This window comes from Epinephelus lanceolatus, chromosome 8 (assembly GCF_041903045.1).
Source record: "Epinephelus lanceolatus isolate andai-2023 chromosome 8, ASM4190304v1, whole genome shotgun sequence".
Taxonomy (NCBI): Eukaryota; Metazoa; Chordata; class Actinopteri; order Perciformes; family Serranidae; genus Epinephelus; species Epinephelus lanceolatus.
The window spans coordinates 30,341,034-30,364,702 of record NC_135741.1 but is presented as its reverse complement, the minus strand read 5'-3'; the positions used below and the strand labels follow the sequence as shown (position 1 = coordinate 30,364,702).

Here is a 23,669-nt window from a genome sequence, read left to right as displayed (position 1 = left end):
CCACGGGGTTATTTCATCGGAGAACTTGATCTGTGAGTCTTTCTGGGTGTAAGTGACAAAACAAAGTACAGAGATAATTGATTAACTAGATTGGCAAGGAAAATGTTATTATTTCCCCTTTTCAAACTCCCTCCTCAGGTACCCTGCTGGCCAAATGTGGATGTCAGTCTCAGCCAGTTGCAAGTGTCACCCAGCCTTTGGAAGCCTAAAGATTGCAAGTGAAAGGTCAGTCCTGTAAGATAAACCTTTTATGACTGTGTCAAACCCAAACAACACTTGGGAATTACCAATCTGTCTGTCAGTCCTTATCTGAATGGTATGTGAGTGCATGTTGCAGGTGTAGCTGGTTTGTACTGCGGCTAATCAGGTCAGCTTCAGTGGGAAATGTCATTAAGGTAAGATTACAGTCATGTGTGATCCTTCCTTTTGGAAGCCACATTTCCTTCCTCTCCTCATGTAATTGCTGTAGCTTCACAGGACAGGTACACTTAACTGTTTAAAGAGAGAGCTGCTTATATTACACTCAACTATACCTGATACTGTTTGATCTTTGCTCCTCAAACTTGTTAATATCAATCAGAAAACAATTAAATTAAGAAGAAGAGGAAGCCTGTTTAGCATCCTTAGCTGCACTTTTTAAATACATTCTTACTTAATGCTCAAGCCAAACATACAGTATCATTCTGCACTTTATTGAAAGGGGTGTTGCTTTATAAAATATCATTTTGTTTGAAAACATAATGCAGTAAAAGTAGAAGAGGTTTCTGTGATGCCGGTGCAGATATATGACAACCTATATCTTCACATCCATACTGTTGCATGGTGCAGCTACAAGAAAAGGCCATTAGTATGAAGTGAGAGCATCTGAGAGCCTATATATAGGTGTTATATGTGATGGACATAGGGGCAGTAATTACCTCAATCTAGTTTAACCAAAATACAGCAATACTGAGCTGAAATTGGTTCCTAAAGACATTTAAATGGCTCAACTGTGCAGCTGCATACTTTTGTATTTTACAAGCCTGGTTATTTATAATTAATCTGGAACTGCACCAGGTTGTTTGCTTTATTAGATGTTTCTCTGTTTATTTGCACGCCTGAATTGTCTCTCTGTGTCCAAACTTCCCTTAAAAAATTGTCATCAAATACAATATGAAGTTATTGATGTTAAACATGAGCGTCTCTGACCAGTGTGTGCCTGACTGTGTGCGAGCGTATGAGTGTGCGTGTGGCCTTGGTCTCAGACCAAAGCCCTCCTACTATTGGCTGTGCTCATGCGTGCCAGTTTGAAGTAACTGTAGGCTGCTTTTAGCCCTAGATTAGCCATATTCATAGGCTTTGCTTGCAAACACGCCCCCTGCCTCCCGTCTGTCTGTCAGGTTCAACACCACTGCCTCTTTTTAACCCCTGCCACCATCCGCTGCACACTCCTCGCCTTTATTCTCGGGACAGCAGACCGGGGATTTTTAACTCTTAACTTCATTTAACCGGCTTGTGTGTGCGCGTGTGTGTGCTTTTTCTTCGGTGCATCGGCCAGATGGAGGACTACCATAAACCGGACCAGCAGACGGTGCAGGCGCTCAGGAACATCGCCACCCGGCTCCGGATCAACTCCATCAAGGCGACAACTGCAGCGGGCAGCGGGTAAGAGGAGGAAGATTACACCAAGATGGAGATATAGTGGTGTGATATAACAAGACAAAACAAGGTTACTGTCCTGTTCCAGCTGCTGTATGATTCATGCATGTGTTTGTTGAAAGGGCAAATTATAAAAAGTAGAAACACGGGCTGGAATTTACACAACATAAAGAGTGTTTCCTGATGGACTGACAGTCCGCTGCAGACTGTGTGCAGGAGGATCCGCGTTGTGCAGCCACAGATGCAAAATAACAGAATATGTGCGCCTTGTGTGACGTGCAAAACTGATGGACTTTTAATGTTCTTATCTGATTTTTACTGCGCGTTAAGTGGTTCTGTGCCAGCATGCACTGTGCGTAATTTACGCACTTCTCCAGAAATTAGTTGTTAGGTGCAAAGGGTCAGAGTTCGTTTACTTAACATATTTGCATATTTCACTACGAGTAGGTTAAGTTCATAAGTACAATGAATTCAATTAAATTATCAAATGTGTTTGTTTTGCGCTACCACCCCTTCAAATAATAAAACATTTATTAAAACGTGTCGGATTTGAAGGTTCGGCATAAATTGCTGCAGATGCACCAGTGCTCCTCTCTCCCTTAACCCTTTGCGTACTTTGGGATCGCTTATGTAATAGAGGAGGAGCAGAGACAGGGTCGGTGCATGATCTCGTGGGCCGACGTAGTGTGCAGCGGCTGCAGGATGGGACCGGGGGATGCACGGATGCGCTTCTGCTGCTCGGCCGCGCCTGCTTGCGTGCGCCGGTGCAGCTTGTCACACGCGTCAAGTCGCTCAAATTTAAAAGGAAAAGTACATCCGGGCAAATTTTTCAAAATAACTTCCAAATTGACAAACTAGCTGCAACGTTTATGGGGTGACAGGAAATAAAAGCTTAAAATGTTAATAAATTATAGGATGCGTGAAACTGTAACTTCTGTTAGTCTTTTTCATCATCCATAGCGACTATCCCACTTGTCCAAGGTTAAAGAGTATTAACATTTAGTAGGTTAGTTAACATTAGACAGGCCTGTTTTGACTCTACATGTGTGTGTGTGTATATATATCAACTGTGTTTAGCTTCCTTTGGCATCATGGTTAGTTAGTAGATTTTCTCCAGGGATTGATATTGGCAACTGAGATCTAGGTAGGCTTCTTTTCTTTAAGTCATTTGAGACATTGTTTGAGTGAAGGGCAGTATAAATGAGTAGAGTGAGCTTATTCAAAGTCAAATCAAAAGATTTTTAATTCCAGTTTGATAACCGAAACATGCACAGCATAAACTGTAGCCATTTTTTACATTAACCCATGTATATATGTGTCTGCATGAATGAGAGAAAGTGTAAAACATCCTCTAAATGTATTTACACTGCATGTGTGTGTGTGTGTGTGTGTGTGTGTGTGTTTGAAGGCAACAGATAATGTATATGTAGTTACTGTCTGACCCTGACAAAGTCAGTCTCACTAGTGTACTGTCTGTCTTACATAATAACTCTCTGACTACAGCTGCTCTGGCATGAATTAATGCACTCCATTCAAGCTGACAAAGAGTTAAACTCCACTGATTGATTGCCACTTTGCCTCTCCCTTTTTTCTCCTTTCTGCATCTGTGTGTGGACAGTATGCTCTGAACATAGATTTGAACAGAGGATTCAGGAGGCACACCAAGTTTTCCTTTTGAATACTGTGTATCTAATTCCTCTTTCATCTTCATTTTTGTTGCAGTCATCCCTCATCATGTTGCAGCGCAGCAGAGATCATGTCTGTGCTGTTCTTTCATACCATGAAGTACCGACCTGAGGATCCCCGGAACCCCAACAATGATCGCTTCATCCTCTCCAAGGTAACACACATACACACACAGAGCTATATGTTGACAGGTGTTCTTCTGATGCATGCACAGACAAGATCTAAATAAACTGATTCACTAATCTTAAGGTGTCACATTAGAAAAATGTGTTTGTGTTTATAAGTTCACATGCATATTTCATGATTGTAGTGTTTCTATAAGGTGCCAATGGCTAACTCCAGACTTTGACATGCATGCCTCAAAATGAAATTTTATTCTTTGCTCTCTCACATTTCATTTAGCAGGAAATTCTTCATTCAGGTGTGCAGATGAAGTTACCCGAGAAGGAAAAGTATAAATTAAAGACTTAAAAAATAGGATCTCATAACATTGATGAGTGTTTTATAAGCCTATAAACAGTTCTAGCCCCAGCACAAGCAAATCAGTAAAGGCAGCAGTAGCTCAGTCCATGGAGACTTGGCATTGGAACCAGGGGTCAACAGTGTATGGAGCAGAGAGGTGCCACTTGAACCCCAATCTGCTCCAGGGGCACTGGACTATGCCTATTTTGTGGGTTAACAAATACGGAATTAAAAATAAAGTAAAATCAGGTATGAAGCATGTGATCTTAAACTCTAACCTTTGACCTCTGCCTCCTCAGGGTCATGCAGCCCCTGTGCTGTACGCCGTGTGGGCGGAGACGGGATACCTGAAGGAGAGTGAGCTCCTCAACCTCCGCAAGGTCGACTCCATCCTGGAGGGACATCCTGTGCCGGTGAGGTTACATTCAGACCTGCATTACATTCTGGGTCTGGAAGTCATTTATTACAACACACATGCATTGGGAATACATTAAACCCTTGCACAATTATTTGTGTGTATATTTGGGGTATTTTACTGGTGTTTTGAGAGTAAACAGATGTTAATGCAAAAGCCGATATTTGAAACACCATTATACCAGTAACTGTACATTGAGGCAACACTCATAACCCCTCACTTCAACCATTACCACACCAGAAAAACATTCCCTTCAGCTGTTTCATGATATCTTTGACCAACTCAAAAATCATATTGCACACATTTGTGTTTGAGGTTAAGTTTGACTTTGCCTCCAGCTACTCCCTCCTGTCAAACTCTGCTTGCTTGGAGTTTATTTGAGCATTGGGAAAACATTTTGACCGCATCTGAGAATCTTAAAATATTAATATGAAATGATCAAGGAAATGTATGTCCCTGGAAGTAGACATACTGAAACTTTGAAATATGCAGCCTTTCATAAAAGACAAAAATTAGGTTTCTGTTTCCCAATCATTTTTGTAATCTTTACATTTTTCCTTCTAGAATACTGGATAGTTTTACCTCTGCAAGCCAAAATCTGTGTGAATGACTTCTTTAGAACATAACATGTATGCTTGTTGCACATTCATATAGAGACATGAACACACGTGCACAGATAACAGACAAACTGTATGCAGGCAGACACGGTGACAAAGACATGCTTGTGTGACAGAGATGGTCCGTCCTGGCCTCCTTTCTCCTCGGCTGCAGACATTAATAAGACACTGTGTGATACTGACACACTGCGAGACACAGACTGTAGCTGCTGTCCAGACAACATGACTGTGTGTTTCTTGCATGTTAAGAAATTCAAAATAATCCACCCACTGTGCTTCATGCTTTCTGTGTTTGCAAACTTGAGCTCTCCTGTTGTCTGTAGTGTAAGATGCATGTTTTGTGTTTGTGCTAACAGAAGCAGCAGTTTGTGGATATAGCCACTGGATCTCTGGGTCAGGGGCTGGGAGCTGCCTGTGGAATAGCCTACACTGGGAAATACTTTGACAAGGCCAGGTAAACACACCTGCACACACACTGTTACACAGAGACTCTCCAACACGCAGAAGACATAAATGAGGGCACACAGCAGCCCAGCATGCATCTGAATGCATTATCAGTATGAAATTATGCATGATATAATGTACACTACAGTGGGCCGTGCTGACATGTGACATTTCAGCCTTTTAATCTGGATCAAACCACAGCTGACAGGCCTGGTCTGGGTTGGCATTTAGGCAGCCACTCAGAGTGCCAGGAGATCTGACCTCTGATCAGTTTTACCTTCAGATCAGGATGAATGAGGGTATGTAGTCAGTAATCTGAGATCAGAAACGAGTGGTTAAAGAAATAAGGATTCAGTTGTCTCTTTCCAAAGATGGAATTCAAATTCATAGATTCATTGATTACATTTTTTTGAATTTAACAAAAAACAGTTGACCATTGCAACAATATTACGTCATAATAGATTACCAGGCCTGAAATGTGCCATGGTCATCTACTACTCAGCTGAATGTTAGTAGGGTTGCAGATCAGTCCTCGTGTGTCTCCTTTGTTCTAGTGTGGTCTAGAAAGAGCTGCATGGTTTCCCGTCCAACAATAGAGAGAACAGCTGCCATTCACATTTTCATAGAAAATGGATATGATACAAAAGCGTCCAAGCTGAATTTATCTCAGGAACATAGTTAAACATTTCTTTATGGACAGAACAGAGGAAGATGATCTCAAAGACAGTTTATTTAATTTTTTTTTTACACACTATAGACGCAGTGAAACAGGCGGTCATGGAATGCCGTACTTGCATTCTGAGTTGGCTGCCCTTGATATCTCTCACTCTGCATTCTGTGTGCTCTTGATTGTTTCCGCTCTAATAATCACACATGCGAGAGCACAGCTCCGCCCTCATCTCTCAGCCTCACCCTTCACCCTCATCCTCTCACCAAAAAATGGCAAAATCCCACACTCTGCTTTCGTAGCGGTAGATTATATTGTATACACCCTACACACAATAGTGGACGCTATGTGTGGTTGTGCATGCATGCACAAGGGCGTACGCGTTTCCCCTGCAATGCTTGGAGCAGCTTGTGAAGCTAATTCGCTGCATCATAACGGCTCAGTACTCGATTTAGAAGGCTGCATCACTGGTTTCATAATATAATCTGAGACAAAAACTGCTGAATGGCAACTGTATCAACCCCTCCTTGTGGCACGCACTCATACACACAACCTACGCTGCAGGATCAACTGACGTGGACCAGCAGGAATATGTGAGAAATATGTATTCCTGGTGAGACTTCAGCAGGAAATGAATCTTCAACCAAACAGACCCCTTAGCCTCCGAGGGTGTGGTTTATTAAAATAAGATACATGAATGAATCTGTCAAATGCACTTATTCGCAGAGAGTGAATAACTGACACTGTTGGTTGCTTCATGGTTAAATACTCTGCAGTTGTAAACGTATAAATATGAGATTATTGGATCAAACACGTTTAGGGTTCCTCCTCATGCTCGTTCATGCCTTGCAACAATCCTAGGAGATAATACAACTCATCACTGAGTGTATAAACTGGAAGTTTCTTCTTAGTTGGTTTTGTGTTCGCTGGGTGTAACGGAGTAGGTGACATAAAATGCGAGGGGTGTGTGTGTGTTAGTGTGTGCGCGCCAATTGTACTGGTTTGAGCTGTTCTCATGAAGAGGTATCACCCTGTCTTGATCGGTGATTCTCACCTTGCAAAGATGGGATGAAAGAGAAACACACACACACACACGTTCATCACTCCTCCTGAGGGATTTCTTTACTCCTGTAGCTGAAGCACTGCCTCAATCTGCTGTAGTTGCTCTGGATACCCTTCAGACTGTGTGTGTGTGTGTGTGTGTGTGTGTGTGTGTGTGTGTGCTTGATCTTGTTCCATGTTTGTATCACCTTTGGCAGAACGTGTTGCAGTTTATCACAAGCTGCAATTTTTACTTCTGATATTTGTGTTTTTAAATCTCAGAATTGAGAAGGATGAAGACTTTTAGAGACTTTATAATCTACGTTAAACACAGTGACTGGAACATCAGAATTTTATTACACGTGTCTACACATGCGTACATGAAAAATATAACAAAGACCTGAAGGGCAAGTATTCTTTTTTTTTTTTAATGTGACATAAAAGACAGTTTCTGTAAAACCTATAATGACCTGAACTTTGTCACTTTTCATAATATCTTTTTACATGTTTTAATCCCCCAGGTATGGCAAACTGAGACTGTATAATTCTTTGAATACAAACTGAATTGAGAGGAGCCTTAACTTCCTGACCCTGCTGTTTCTTTAGCTGCATTGTAATGATTCTGATTATTCTCAGTTAATTAAATGCAGAGTCTATGATTCTAAACCATTACACGCTTTGTCATATTTAGTGAATATGTCCCCACTAGCTGTCCGTTCTGTCACTGTCCTGAAAAAAAATCTGGTGCTCATACACAGCACTCGCGCTGTAAATGCTAAACAAAGTGGCTTGGACCGAGCCACACAACACCATGCCAGCTGCTCTCCTTCCTCCATTTCCTGCCCACAAGGAACGGCACGTCACTATGATAGTAATGAAACATTAAAAAGACTGGAGTTTATAGCTGAGCTTCTAAAGGGGCACTGATGGGAGGGTTGTGTTTGTTTGGGTGCTAAGTTCAAATATCAACCAGAATCTCAGACTCCACATTTATGGGTTTTAAATTAAAAAAAAAATCTAAAAGATTACTTAGATACTGCTGTATTAAACTGAAGTAAATCATTTCTATTAAACTGAGTTGCTGAAATGATCAGCCACGATTGCTCAATTTTCTGTATCATAGAGACTTTGAAAGATGAACAAAAGTGGCCACTTTTTCCATATTTGGGTCAGTGCATCTGAATATGCATCTGCATCAGAGCGGAAGTTTCAGAGAAGGAGTGGACACATTTCGGAAATCAACCTTTAGAGATCAGTCTAACTGGTTATTAATGTTTTCCCCTCCAGTCTCAAATCTCTACCTCTTTTCTCTCCCTCTCTCCATCTCCACCTCTGTGGAATTCCCCCCTCTCTTTCTTCCCCTCTTCCACTCCTTTCTTTTTGTGCCGTGTGTTTTCTCGGGGTTGGAATGCGTGGTGTAATGCAGCGTGTCTCGGCCTATCTTCCAGCTTTAATGAGAATGTGTCTATTTGACTGGAAAGCTGTCAGGAGTCGTTACGCCACGGGGGCAACTAGTGAGGACGATCACAGCGCAGTGGGGGAGGGAGGGAAGGGAGTGTGTGTTTAGGTGTGAGGGTCAGCTGTCACTTTGAGCCCTACAGGAGGAATCAGAAGATGGGTAGATGTGCCAAGAGGGAAAATAGAGCTGATATGGAAAATTACTCCTTTCCACTATTTATTCACCTCTTCTGTCTTCTGTCTCTCTGTTCGCTCTCTGTAGCTATCGGGTGTTCTGCCTGCTGGGTGATGGAGAGCTGTCCGAGGGCTCGGTGTGGGAGGCCATGGCCTTCGCCTCATACTACCAGCTAGACAACCTGGTGGCTATTTTGGACATCAACCGCCTGGGTCAGAGCGACCCAACCCCACTCCAGCACCATGTGGAGAAGTATCAGCGACGCTGTGAGGCCTTTGGGTGAGCAGGGGGAGTCAAAGATTGAGGGTGTGCACAGGTTGGCTGTGGAGTATTTGTGCATTTGAATCTCTAAAAGTGTGGTGAGTGTGTGACCTTAAGTGTCTAAACCTCAGGTCTAAGATGCGTTTTAAAAAGCTTGATGTTGACAGAATTTGGTGCTAGTTTGGGTTGGTGTCACATCTGACCTGCTGCTTCTCATCCTTCCATCCAACACTTGCAGAGCACCGATACTAGCGAAAATGTTAACATGCTGCTACCCTATAAAGTGCTGCAGTGCCAACAGTAAAAAGAAAGGTGGTGGTAATTTAAGGGGCCTGCAGGAATTGATAGGATTATCCCATAAATAAAATACCTCTCCTCATTCATAGAAACACACATGTAGGACTGCATTTAAAGTTTTATCTCCTCTGTTTTCCCAGCTGGCATGCCGTCATTGTGGACGGTCACAGTGTGGAGGAGCTGTGCAAGGTGCTGAGTCAGCCCCGCCACCAGCCACTTGCCATCATCGCAAAGACTATCAAGGGCAAGGGCATCCCAGGTACAATAATCAGGCACACGCACAGTCATCCACAGTGTGTGAGTTCAAACATCAGTGTGGTTTTATCCTCGAATGTGTAGAGTGAAGTACTAACATGTTGTGATTACTTTATGAAATAGCGTGTAGAGGATGTGAGCTGTTCAGTGTGCAACATGGATCAAAATGACCTCCTTTTTTTGGAAGTATACTATGCAGGAATTGTCTGCGACAGTTTGTGAACAGTAACGCCAGCAAATGTGAAAGTTAAAGCCGATCTTAGATTCACACTCGTTTGGGAATGAGCTTTGTCCGCTTCGCGTTTCACCTCTGTATTTACGGCACTGTGTCTGGGATAATTCTAGCTTCCTTTTGGGATGCTACTTATGGTCTAGCACCTGGTTACTTCCTTTTTTCAGTCCCAATGTCACCTGCATGCTGTGCCCAGGAACGTCCTGAGCTCAGCAAAATAATAAGAAGAAGAAAATACAGGCAGAGGGCAGAGTCTCTGCAGTTAAATACACCACCACACACTTCTAGTGAGTCATAAGTGATGATTAAAAGGATTACATTTGTGTGAGTGTATGCAGTTTTTTAGAAAAATCATGCATAGTATACCGTAAAGCAATAATACTTCTGTAGTTTTTTTATGTCTCAGTGCCTCTCTTTCAAAATTTTCATATCAATCTTACAGTGACTTAACATATTTCAAGCAGAACATTTCAAAGTAATGATTACACACCATATTTCATAACTATGACTTGCTCCAAAAACATGTTTCTAAATGATGACTCAGTAAAACGGTGGCAACTGACCGGGAATAATATTTCTGTCAGAAGTTTTCTTAACTGCCCCAAATGCCTGCCGCCAGCAGAGAGGGGCCCTAACGCGCCGTAATCCAGGCAGCGCTTTAGTGCTTTAGCTGCTGCAGCTCGGTAATCCCTCAGAATGTGTAGGATACACTCGCAGCAACAGCCCATTGTGCTTGTGTTGTGATAACAGTAAGGGGCAGTGTGTGTGACCACGTGTGTTTTGTGAGAGACAAAGGTAAAAAGACAGTTGTTATAACAGCAACGTGTGTGTGTCTAAGAGAGGGGTATGTCTTTGTATGCATTAGTTTTTGTCAGATTAGAAATAGTGAGTGTTGTTATATAGTAAGCCTGTGGCCTCCTGATTGAACCGTTTGATGTTTGAAATAGCCTGATGGGACTCACTGAAGTGGACGATTGTTGTGAGTGTGACAGCTGGCCATGGTTTGTTTTATGCACAGGCATAAATGTGGAGGTATGAAGGATATCAGGAGGAACTTGGTTTACAGAGTAAATGGACTTTATATTTGCAGGTGTGTCAACATGTTATCTAAACTTCTGAATGCCAAAATCTGGCTGTTGCAAGAACATAATGCAGTATATTTGGTTTTTGATGATGATGATGTTTTGATGGTCTGTATCAGCTGGTGGTGAATCACTGGCAGGTTCCTGGCTGCTGTTTAAGAGGGTCACACCACAAATGTCTCAGACACACTGAGGGAAGCCTAGGGCTGAAACATGTCTGTTTCCTTCTGCTGCTGTGCATCAGTGAAAGTCTTACATAATTATTAGTGAGTGCTGACAACTTCATTTGCTAGTGTTGTGAATTTTGGGTTGAAACTCATTATACTTAAAAGACATGAAGTTGAGCATGGCAGTTCTTTTGTTTGACCGATTAGGAACCTCCTAATCCTCACAGAATTATGCTTTATCAGTATAACTCTATATCTGCCACTTTGACCACATAAGGAGTTAAGTTTTCCGTTTAGCCCCGTTTTTTTTTCTTATGAATAAAAAGTATGTTTGTATCACCTCCACTCAGTAATAAGTTGTTATTATCATGTATTGTACTGCACAGTGATAGCTGTACTTGTTTGCTCTAGTCCTCAGTTGTCTTTGTGTGTCTTTTAGCGGCTGAGGATAAGATGGGCTGGCACGGCAAACCCCTGCCCAAAGACATGGCTGACAGTGTGATCAAGGAGCTGCAGAGCCGCATCATCAGCTGCAACAAGCGCCTCTATCCTGCTCCGCCCAACGAGGATACATCACCTGTCAGCCTCCGCAACATCCGCATGCCGAGTGCACCCAGCTACAAAATTGGAGAAAAGGTATGATCAGTAGTGACAGACAATCTCGGATGTCTTGAATAACCTTAAACTCATCACTTCAGAATACAATAAAGCTTCAGGAGTATCTGATACTGACTGGTTGTCTAATTGTCCCTGTGTAAACAGATTGCTACGAGGAAGGCGTACGGCATGGCTCTGGCCAAGCTGGGCCGTTACAACGAGCATGTGGTGGCTCTAGATGGAGACACCAAGAACTCCACCTTCTCAGAGCTCTTTAAGAACGAACACCCAAATCGCTACGTTGAGTGCTACATTGCAGAGCAGAACATGGTGAGAGAGAGACATTAGCTCTCTAGTTAGATGGCTGGAGATGTTCTGGATTATACAGGCCATTAAAACTTTAATATGATAAATAAAATAGCAATAAAATAACATTTTGGGAATATGTGAAGTATCAGGTTAATTTTATGTCATAAATATTAAAATAAATCATTTTTTTAGTCTCCTGCAGTGTCACTGTAAACTTCAGGTGTTACTGCTGTCACATCATCCCCTGAGTTGTATTAATTATAGTGTTCATGTTCTAGTTTTTCTAACATCAGCATCATTATGAATTCTTAAGGTTCGTCCCACACAACAACAGGACAAACGCTATGGGTCATTGTCAGTCTGCATCATCATGATTTAACATGAAACATAAGAGTCATTCTGTCCCTCTTATCCCTCCTTTGTCTCTCACTCTTCTCTCCTGCAGGTGAGTGTGGCGATGGGCTGTGCCGCGCGGGATCGTAACGTGGTGTTTGCCAGCACCTTCGCCACATTCTTCAGTCGGGCCTATGACCAGCTCCGCATGGCTGGCATCTCTGAAAGCAACATCAACCTCTGCGGCTCTCACTGTGGCGTCTCTATTGGTCAGTTCCTGTTTCTCTTATCCCCAATCATGACCCTGAAAGAACTGACCTTTGACCTTTCAGCATTTTAAAGTCCTTTTACTTCCGCTGACTTATTCATATCACTGTATACAGTACATTTATGGTAACAGTAGGTGGATTGTTGAATGGCATAAATGATATTATGATTACAACCCAGGGTACTTAACATTTTGTTCACTCTACAACATTTGTGACAAGCTGTGCTTTGAAGGTGGAGTGATCTTGTATGCTAGCCACTGTAGTAGATATTATGTCATTATGATCTTCACTGTGACCCACCTTTCCTCTCACTGCGCCTTTTTCTTAGATCCAGTTTGGCACACTTCTGCTTTTGGAGAAATTCAGCCCACTGACGGCTACAACAAAAAAATCGAAGTGATAATATCTTTCAAACGAGTAGCTTGGTTGAATTAAATCCAAAATTTGCACCATGCATTATGTCTCACATGATCTTTAAATGCTGAACAAGCTGTCTGCAGATGATATTAAATTCTTTTATCAGATGTTGCTGCTTTCCCCTGCAGTGGGTTGAACTGCTCCTCAGTGTTTCTCGGCTTTAATTTTCTTGATCCTAAACCTTTTTTTCCCCATCTTCTCACCTCCTCTGTTATTCTGTTGTCCATCTTCCTCTCCTGGTATCAGCACTCTTCCTCCTCCCCCTCATCCTCCTCCCTCTCACTGTCTCTGTGTCATGGAGGTGATGACAGAGCGGCCTGATTCTCTTTCACCTCTTCCTCCTCCTCCCCTTTCTCCTTCTCCTCCACCTCACCAGGTACATTGCATGCACACCTTTCCAGACCAAACGCATGCCAGTCTGCCAGAATTTATTTTCCAGTCTATATTAAACATGTGAGTCTTGCTGTACCTGACTTGTGTCTGTTTGGTGCTGATGTGTGTGTATATTTAGGTGAGGACGGGCCCTCTCAGATGGGTCTGGAGGATCTGGCCATGTTTAGAGCCATTCCCACAGCAACCGTCTTCTACCCAAGCGACGGTGTTTCCACTGAGAAGGCTGTGGAACTCGCCGCCAACACAAAGGTACCTGTAGTCACCTGTAATAAGGTATAAGGTATAATAAGACATTAGGAAGAAGTGTTAAAAAAAATTCCTGAAAGTAAATAATCTAAATATTTAGAGCAAGGTAAAGCTCATATTGTGGGTGGGATTCAGTGTTTGTGTTAAAAAAAAATACAGACACACGTGGATTATTTCTGGTTTGTTTCAGGGTTTGTGTTTCATCCGAACAAGCCGCCCAGAGAGCAACATCATCTACAATTGCAATGAGGACTTCCATGTTGGTCAGGCTAAGGTTTGTGGCAGCATTTTCCCACCACCATCACCAGATATATTCATTCAGCTATTTCATGCTCTTTGGTCTTGCTCTTTTCTCCTTTTATCCCTTATTGACATTATCTCAAATGACGAGACTGTGCACAGTTCACATACAAACATCTCCTCCCGTCTCACTCAGGTGGTGTATAAAACCAATGACGATCACGTGACTGTGATTGGAGCAGGAGTGACCCTCCACGAGGCTCTGGCTGCTGCTGACCTGCTGAAGAAAGGTATGAAGAAAGACGAAATAAAAGAAACCAACCAATGTCAGCATGACAGTATTCAGTCTTTGTATGAACCATCAGTTGGACTGAGATGCATCCTCCACCTTCCTCTGTCCCTCAGAAAGAATTAACATCCGCGTGATTGACCCGTTCACCCTCAAACCCCTGGACTCCAAGACCATCATCGACAATGGCAGGGCCACCAGAGGACGCATCATCACAGTGGAGGACCACTACTATGAAGGTGAGGAGTCGAGTCACAAAAGACAAAAACAAATCAAATGTGGAGGAAAAAACAGCAGTGGATGAATAACCTTCTTTACATTTGGACTGTGTTCCAAATCGCATACTTTTTCTGTTCATTATCACTACATACTGCAGCTGCCCTCACAAACTACATACTGTCACTGTATGCATATGATTGGGATATACAATTTCATCATAACGCTGCAGCTTGAACTTGTACCCTCTTGCTCATATATCCATCCATATCCACAGTCTGTTGTACAAAATTTTAACTAAAGAAAAAGTGTGATTTGGAACACAGCAGATCTTAACTTAATCGCTTAATGTTTTCTTGGAGACAACTAAATGCCATTTGCCGAGCTCACCGAAGATGGAGGTCAACCTGGAGAGAACCACAGCTAGGCAATATATTCCTGATATTACAATTTGATATTAAGATGATTTATATTGTCCCCATGATAGATCATAAAATGCCATGCATGTATGGTCACAATGGTTTACATTAAACATTTTTGACTTTTTGACTGGTCCAAATAATACAGAGCATTGTACGTGCCACTCTACTGTATAAATCTACTGAGTAACGTCCAATTAAAATCAGGACGGTCACATCTGTTTGGAGTCCATTGCATTAACAGGACAGCTTTAACTAGCAGGGTTGTTATGCAGCTGCTTGCGTGCTTGCGCTCATGAATAAAAATGCCTGCAGCAGCAAAGGACAAAGGTCTGTCTGCAAATAAAAAGGCTCTGAGGAGGCTGGAGTCTGAGGAGAGAGAAGAGCAGCGTGAGGAGGGAGGAGAATGACAGGTAAAGGGATGCTGTGCTTGGCAGAGAAGGTTGTGGGTATGAAGAGATGGAGGATATAGAAGAGGTGAAATGGATAAAAACAGTATATAAAGGGGAGGGTGGAGGAGGAGGGGGAGCAGGGAGAGCCTGTCAGGGTGTCTTAATTTCAGCTACGGCCTTTGGGCTCTCGCTGACCTACATACAGTACCAGTATGACAAACACAAGTGTCCAGAATTTGCTTTCTGTGTCTTCTTTTATGTTTGTGTTTCTGTTGTCCTACATGGAGCTGCTTTCCTCGCCTGTTGAGATTTCGTCTGTCTGTTTGCTATAATAGAGTCAAAGAACATAAAGGGAGAAGACACTTGTTTGGTCACATACACACATGCACACCTATGTTCAGATTCACATGAGTAGTTGATTACATGCAAGTGAAAATGTAAAAGGTTTGCAGGAGTTATACTTTGTCCATGTGTGTGGCAGCTGCAGATATAAAGAAAAGATGCTCAGGAACATAATATTTTTGGTGTGTGTGTATATTTGTGTGTATGGGCACTTGGCGGGAGGTGGAAACCAAGTGGTATCTAGGGAACAGGGGGATGCGGCATACAGATGAGTAAACAGAGTGCAGAGTGCAAGGGCAACATCCCTGTCAACAGAAGGGCTCTCCAAACTGTTTCCTCAAATGATTTTATTTTTATTTCATTTTATTTTGGAGACAAGGTCGAATGAAAGAAGTAGAAGTTGAGGTCCCACTGTAACCTGTTTCACTGTCTTCAGTTAGATAATGCAAAGAGGATATGTTTGGTCAGTTTGTTGAAAGAGTCTGGTTGATAATGGTTTCACTCTTTAGGTACTCGGTAAAGAGCAAATATGAACAGAAAATCAGTGTCATTTTTCAGCCTTTTAGAACAACCATTTTTTAAAAAAGCCCTGTGATAAACTACACTCATCGGTGAAAGCTAGCCCAAAGGATGCACGACTTTTTCTCTCCATAAATTATACACACGACTACATTATGTTTTGTAGAATTTGTCTAAAAAGCAAAGACCTCAATGTGCTCAGCTGAGATTTGGTATTTTACCTTTAACTGTTAAAACTAGACTGTACATTAATCCAGAAGAAGGAAAGCGGATCTGTCCAATGTGCCGTCAAAACAATGTAGAAAATGAGCTCCATTTTTGTTCTGCCGTCCTTTTTATTGTGAACTGTGCAATGCTTGGTTCAGTAAGATAAAAATAGATGATCGATTTTGTAAATATGGCAGATTCACACCAACTTATGATACCAGGTCTGAGCTGTATTCAACTTTGAAATACTATGGGTTGTAACAACATGGTTACAAAATGTGTTATTACAGGGCATACAGGGAAAGCTGGTTTTCGCCAGCTGTGAGTAGCTAAAAAAAATTTCAGCCTACATCATCCCACAATGCACAAAATAAAACCCTGAGAAAACAGTCATGTACACGCAGGCATTTTTAAGTGTCATTTATCATTCCAACATGAACACTTAATGAACTCAAAGCGTAGATAGAATTTGTATAATATGCAGTTGAGCTACAGTGCACATCTCTTTGTCTCTCTCACACACCAGTTGGCAGCTAGTAAATCAATCAACTGCTGGGAAACATTTAATAGTAAAGAAGAACCGAGAACATGTGATGACTTTCTCTTTTTCTCATTCCTCGGCTTTCATGTTCAATCAATCAGAAATATTTGAATGACAGTTTGGAGTGAGAAAATAAAAAAAGGGGTGAGGGAGAGAAGAGAGAGGATGAAGGGAGAGGAGAGTCTTAAGGGGATGAAAGTGAGACAGAGGAGGGGTGAGAAAGTCAGGGGAGGGCGTCGTCTGTCCTGTCAATCCACATCACATCACTGCAGAGCTCAATCGCCCATGAAGGTGTGAGAGATTTAAGATGAACAGAAAGCTTAGAAGATTTGAAGAACAGATGACTCAGAGAGAAATTCTAGAAAATAAATATTTTGTCTGTTTAATTTGAGCGAACTGCACCTTTAATCAGTCCTGACTGCTGTATATTCTGATTCCTCAGGTGGTCTAGGTGAGGCAGTGTGCTCGGCGGTAGTGAATGAGACCGGCTTCACCGTCCACCGCCTGGCAGTTTCCCAGGTGCCCCGCAGCGGTAAGCCCCACGAGCTGCTCCGAATCTTTGGCATCGACCGTGACGCCATCGCTCAGGCAGTCCGCAAGGTGCTCAGCAGCTCTGCCAACGCCAAGTAAGCACTGCAGAAGTGCCTACAAATCTGGTAAAGGACTCCGTGGTTAACTGGTGATCACCATGGAGACAACAAACAAGTAAACCAACACAGAAGGAGAGGGAGCACTTCTGGCCCACTCATGCTCTCTTCCTCGTAAAACAATCTAAAGCATCCATTTGAAAAAAAAAAAAAAAAAAGATAACCTGGTTTTTCTCTTTAACTGTCATCGATGTGGTTTTGACACCTGAGATTTTTACCCCATCAGTTGTGTAAGCACACCCCCTCCTTTTCACACACATCCTCACCTCCACCCTCAAACCCCCTCCTACCTCCCAGAGAAAGTTCTGGTACTGCTGTAGTGTTTCAGTAAAAGCAGTGAACGTGGTTTGGAGTAAAGTGAAGTTTTCTTTTTATATTTTCTGTGGAACCCTCTCACTTCTTCGACGCAGTGTTTCGTACCTCTGCACCCAGTACGACTCTGTAAACCCCACCCCACTAGATCGGGCAGGGTGTGGAGAAACTCTGGTTTGGTCTGTTTGAGCACTGACTGTTTTTAACCCTCTTGACCCTGACTTGGATGGGACTGCTTCACACCAATAAAGGGATGGTTTCTTCACAATACACGTGTCTGAGGTCTTTCTTGTAGGATGTAGTTTCATGAAACACAATTCAGTTGTTGCAGTAAAAGAAAATGTACAAAACCTGCTCTGTATACTTTTACATCATCCTATTAGCTCACATCCTGAGTAACAGTGTGATTTTCAAGTCCACGTAACCTACTGCGCATGAGAACGTAAAAATTCAGCACAGGAAAATAATCCACCTCCACCACACATTTTCCAACAGTATGTCTCTATAGCCCATGGCTTAAACTTTTGATAAAGACCATTCATATTTAGTTAAGCTCGCAGCGTAGTTCTAGCTATGACAACAGTTAGACAGTACACCAATCTTATCTTGTGCAATAACCAAAGGCTACCAACAGGTCTAAATTCCTGCTCATTTAAAACTTAAATACGTGGCAAGATACCTAAAAATGAAAAGACCAAATTCCTGTCATCATGCTAGCTTGTTAAAATGCTAATTCTCTTTAGCATGTAACAAAGCATAACATTAATGTAAGCATGCTAACAGGTCAGGTGTTAACGATGTGACTGTGCTAACTGCATGAATGCTAACACATAAGGACTAACTGCAATATTCCCTGGTAACTAATGTTGGAGTTAGCATGTCGGCATTACAACAAAATGCATCATGCTATATGTTTGCATGTTATATGAATAATATTACTGTAAAACCTTAATTAAAGCCTAGTCCCAATTAAACGCCCAGTCCCTATTACTAGCTGTGTGGCTCAATTAGACCCCTAGTCTGTTTAGTAAGCAGTTCATTTTTATAGAAGTTCTTTGGATGTATAAAAACAGGTTGCTGGCTACCCAGTTAAGCTAACATTAGTTAGCTGCTTCAATCGTGCATACAAATATAAATGTTTAAACTTTTGTCAATATGGACATGCTATGCATTGTTAGCTCGGTTAGACTCTTCACAATACAAACATTCAGCTAATTTTACTGAAACCATGAGCTGAAGAATACAAGAATATAGTAACTGTGAGATTTACTGGCATGGTAATCAAGAGAGACGAAATAAAGGGGTTGACTCCCTGCCTCTGAAGTGGTCATAAAGTCAGAATGTGTGTCCATTCCTCAATTACTCTGAAAGTTATTAATAAATGTCTGTCAGGGTCCACCGATCACAAGAATCAAAGGTTTATGTGAAAATCAATCCACGTTGTGAGTATTAACAGGATAGTGAGGTATTGTGTCAATATGCCGGGTGCCGCAATCCTTAAGTGCTGTAAAGAGAAGCCTGATTTTTATACAAGTAATTTTCATGCTGGCTTAAATAAACAATTTGATGTTATGCGAGCAGGTTACGTCAGTCGGAGGTCTCCATGTGGGGAAGACAGACAGGACGCTCGGCTAATGCAATGATTGGTGGGAGTTTTCTTAGAACCATATGAGAATGGTATAATTATGAGTTTGTATCTCTGGTGGAATTCACTTACATTTTAGTGTGCCATCAGCTTATTAATAGCATTTTAACCTAAACAAAGAAAAGCGTAACATTTCCAGAAAGGTAAGTGTTGGTTTAAGCACATAATAGCCCGGGCTACTACCTGAAGTTTTATGATTACAGAATATTCAGATATTCACAAGAATAACAAAATATTTTCATCTTTAATTGGTGTACACCATTAGAGTAGGCTACTTCAAGGATCACATTTATTTATAGGCTAATGCGGAAGTTAACATCGCCCTTGTTCCCTCGACAAAAAGCCACATGACTTCAACCTTGCCACCACCTCGTACGACATGATGGTGTTTTGTAGTCTCATTTAGCCACTTGTTAGCAACCATCTTTTTAAAAACACGTAAAAGCTTCAGAATCCACAAGTGGGGTATTCAGTGAGGTATTTTAAGTCTTGGAAGAAAACGTGAAAGTCTCTTAAGCTTGTGTTAACCACAGATCTTATTTCTGGCGTTTAACCAAAAACCCATTCAGACTTGATGAGGGAATGGGGAGTCCAAAATGCTACTCATTTCCAGGTTTTAGGGCTCATTCCTGCACCACTGTAATGAAGATGGCTGCTAGTGCTTGCCTGTATATGGCAGAAACATCAGATTTTGAAATTTAAAAGTGTTATGTTAAGTCTTGCTCCTTAGCTTTTCTTTGTGGTCCATATTTTGTTGGCATGTGGGATGTTGTCTCTAGCTGTTTCAGCACACACACTCTAGATCCTTTTCCTTCCCAACATGCCATGCAGTGATTGCATTTATTCAAAGATGTTTCACAGAAATCATTTTTGACGTGTCACAGTAGGAAAAGCTCAGGTATAAATACCAAAACTGATGGCTGCATTCCATTTAACTGCTTCAGTTTCAGGGTCCTGGTTTTGCGCACGCTGGCTCACTGTCACACTGTCATGGCTAGCAGAAACATTTAAGCCTTTTTGTCTGCTGTCAAAAAGGCAAGACGTTTGTTTAAATTTTGAACACCTCAAGGCTCATGTAGAGGTTTTGATCCCTGGAAGTGCTTCGAGCTTATTTTCTTCAAGTGTTTCCCGGCTTTGTGTGTTTTGCGCATGCACTAGTATACAGGTGACCCTGTACCCACTGCTTTTCTCTGAGGAAGTAAATACACTAAACATTTGTTAGAGCTCAGGGATACATGAGGCGTTTTGCTGAGTAACATGGAATGTAAATATAATTTCTGGTTGTTTACAAGAAAACTCCATGGAGCCTTTTAAAATTGTGCTTATGTAACTTTTGCCGAATAGTGATCACAAGTGACCATGTATGGATAATGATGCAGTAAATGCTCAAAGAGAAGAGAGAGGAGAAAAGTCAGGATTTCAGCAAACTGATCAGTGTGGTCTGTTATGCTGTAATATCTATGTGGAGTTTGGTAACACTGGCCGACAGAAACTATGAAACCCAGTCACTTAATGCTGTGGCTGTGAAACCCTTAAGTGCACTGAATATTGTCTATGAATTCAGCATTTTATTTGGAAGAGCAGCAAAGTGCTATTTGTTTTTTCAAAATTCGCCATCTTAACATCCAGTTTCAATCTGAGATGAGATATCTGACTTCTAATAGCACAAAATGATTGACAGGACGAAGATGAGGTAATGGTTTTAAGAGGTGTAGAAATCCCCAAGTTCTTCAGACAGGATTATCAAGAGGTCATATTGCTTAATTACTTCAGGTCCTCCACCATTTTGGGACCTGACAAACTTCAAAATACTAATATAATTGCTTTAAACTAAGAATAGTTTGTCTTTTAAATATGATGCAGGTTTTTCTCAAGACTTAATGAGCAATCTCTGTCCAATCTTTGTGGATCTTTCAGGCTAAAATGTCCTTATATGTAAGCATGTACAGTTTGTATATATATCTCAGCCTCCCCTTCTGTAGTCTGTGTCTTGGTTAAGTTGGGGTAAAAGTGCCCTTGTGACTGGTTGAAGTCTGTAGGATCATACAAGCCCACATCCACCATGTGGTGTGCATATTTAATGTGTGTTAATAATTGAAAAGCCTATTGAAAGATTCACGCAGGCTGCAGCATGTGAATGTGTGTGTGTGAGCTCGAAGTGTATGTGCGGCACTTAGATACACAGTGTGTGAGATATACTGTGTGGCATTTTAATTGTTTGCAATTTAGCAAATCAACATGAGATCCATGTTTCATGAGAGTTATGAAACAGGACTTGACTCTACCTTAAGATAAATTTCCTATTTAATTGCTGATTTGCATTTAGTGGCTGTGGGGTTAAACCTTGTACATCCAAAGTGTGCCAAGAACAAAGAAAAAACAAGCTCAACCTTGGCTTAAACACTTATTAATTTATTTTATTCTGTCATAAATCCAGTAGTTCTGAGCATTACTTGAACCTGTAGAGGTTGGTTTTAGTATTAAATTGATAATACTTGCACTCGTGTCAGGGTATTTGGATTTTGAAGGGTTTATTCTGAGGTCAGCAGACATCTTTACCTCCATCTCTTCATGGATCTGAGGAATCTGTGTGATTTTGTATAAATCTTTATTAGGTGTATAAAGATAAATTTAATGGCTCTGCACACAAGCTTCACTCAGAGGTAACTGTTGTTTTTAAGTGTTTCATTGTGCATACATTTTAAGTGGAGCAGCCACATGCAGAATACAATAAGATCCCCTTTGTCCCTGTAACTAACTGTCCTCTTACTGTACGTCACAGCCCTTTGTATGTGGTGCTGACTGAACTCAGCTGGTGAGAAGGACCACAGAAGATTGGATGTGATATCTGGGACGACCTTTGACTTCACTCCTATAGCGCAGCAGGAGTCCGTCTGGTCTTTGAGGTGAACTGTGTGTGTCAGCTGTGAGTGTGTGTGTGAGGGAGAAAGTAAAATGGACTGACAGATTGTGTGTGTACATGTAGAGTATGTGTGCGTATGTTCATACTGTACCCACATCGTAGATGCTGGGAGTGCAGACAGGCGGGGCGTTCCTGTGATGTCGGCCGTCTAAGCATCTGTCTGTATATCTGTCAATCTGTCGTATGGATTGTTCTCCACTAATGCACAGACAAACCAACGCACACACATTATAGTGCATATGACGACATGTGGAGTGGCTCACACACCTCCTGTCAAACAAATTTTTTGCCACTTCAGCACCTTCCAAATGCACATACTGTACATGCAAACATGCAAAACCCCTTCATTAAGACATGCTTCTGGCACATGAATTAATGACATATAACCTACACATAATAGACACTACACATCTTGGCCTTCAGGAAATACAAATCAACATTTTTCACCATTTCAAGATTCATACACCATGCAGCCATGCTTCGATCCTAAAAGCAAATTTTACACAATGATGGGAGTGTGTGTGTGTACATAGGTTTAGATTTCGGGGGGGGGGGGGGGGGGGGGGGGGGGGGGGGGGGGGGGAATACACTTCTCTCTTAATATTTACAACATGCACATTTGTCCCCCCACAATAAAAAAGAAAGAAGCAGAGGACTTTATTTTGACTAAATATAAAGACAATTCAAAATTTGATGCAGTAAAGGTAGAAATTGGTGCACTAGAATGCAGGATATTATGTTTTATGCTCAAATTTTTCTGGCAGGGGACCCCCAAATCCCAGTTTCATGTGTGCCCCCCCATTAGTGTTCAAACTAAACCTTCCCCCTTGTGTGTGTGTGTGTATACATGCACACTTTGATGCTTTCTCATACTCTGTAGCTCCAGACAGCGCTACAGGGTTCCCCACTTCCTTCCACTTCACTGAGCCTGCCCCCACAGTACACACACACACATGTGAACATTCTACCTCATGGCTAGTTTCTCAGACACAAAGGAATATTAATGCACAGCACACTGTGTCATTATATAGTGTTAAAGGGTCAGTGCATCTCAATTAAAAGAATAAATTGTCAATATACAGTCAGGTCCATAATTATTTGGACAATGATACAGTTGTCATCATTTTGGCTCTGTACACCACCACAATGGGTTTTAAATGAAACAATGAATACCTGCTTAAAGTGCAGACTCTCAGCTTTCATTTAAGGCTTTTTTCAAAAATGTAGTATGAACCGCGTAGGAATGACAAGCATTTCTTCACACAGTCCCCCAACTTTAAGGGCTCATAAGTATTTGGACAAACTAACATAATCATCAATTAAACAGTCAGTTTTAATACTTGGTTGCAAATCCTTTACAGTCAACGACTGCCTGAAGTGTTGGACACATAGGCATCATCAGATGCTGGGTTTCTTCCCTGGTGATGCTCTGCCAGCCCTTTACTGCAGCCGTCTGCACTTCCTGCTTGTGTTTTGCCCTCAGTTTTGGCTTCAGCAAGAGAAACGCATGTTCAGT

General features: G+C 41.7%; 1 protein-coding gene across 2 annotated transcripts; it reads left to right on the top strand.

The window, feature by feature from the left end:
- Positions 1 to 250: 250 nt before the first annotated feature.
- LOC117258826 (transketolase-like) lies at positions 251 to 17,853 on the top strand. Of its 2 annotated transcripts, XM_078170168.1 has the most exons (15): positions 251 to 395; positions 1,538 to 1,644; positions 3,361 to 3,478; positions 4,086 to 4,199; positions 5,175 to 5,272; positions 8,691 to 8,882; positions 9,302 to 9,420; positions 11,337 to 11,533; positions 11,660 to 11,824; positions 12,249 to 12,405; positions 13,334 to 13,464; positions 13,652 to 13,735; positions 13,898 to 13,991; positions 14,107 to 14,229; positions 17,069 to 17,853. In XM_078170168.1, the coding sequence occupies exons 2-15, from the start codon at positions 1,538 to 1,540 to the stop codon at positions 17,254 to 17,256; spliced, it is 1,887 nt and encodes a 628-aa protein (XP_078026294.1). In that variant the 5' UTR covers positions 251 to 395; the 3' UTR covers positions 17,257 to 17,853. The 2 variants fall into 2 exon arrangements, with proteins under 2 accessions (XP_078026294.1, XP_033485883.2); XM_033629992.2 differs by lacking the exon at positions 251 to 395 and having other exon boundaries at positions 1,247 to 1,644.
- The last annotated feature ends 5,816 nt before the right edge of the window (positions 17,854 to 23,669 follow it).

Bases quoted from the DNA above. Each gene is read 5' to 3' on its own strand.
- LOC117258826 (XM_078170168.1), top strand. From the start codon at position 1,538: ATGGAGGACTACCATAAACCGGACCAGCAGACGGTGCAGGCGCTCAGG. The intron at 9,421-11,336 runs GTACAATAATCA...TGTGTCTTTTAG, and splicing joins CAAGGGCAAGGGCATCCCAG to CGGCTGAGGATAAGATGGGC. The intron at 13,992-14,106 runs GTATGAAGAAAG...TCTGTCCCTCAG, and splicing joins TGCTGACCTGCTGAAGAAAG to AAAGAATTAACATCCGCGTG.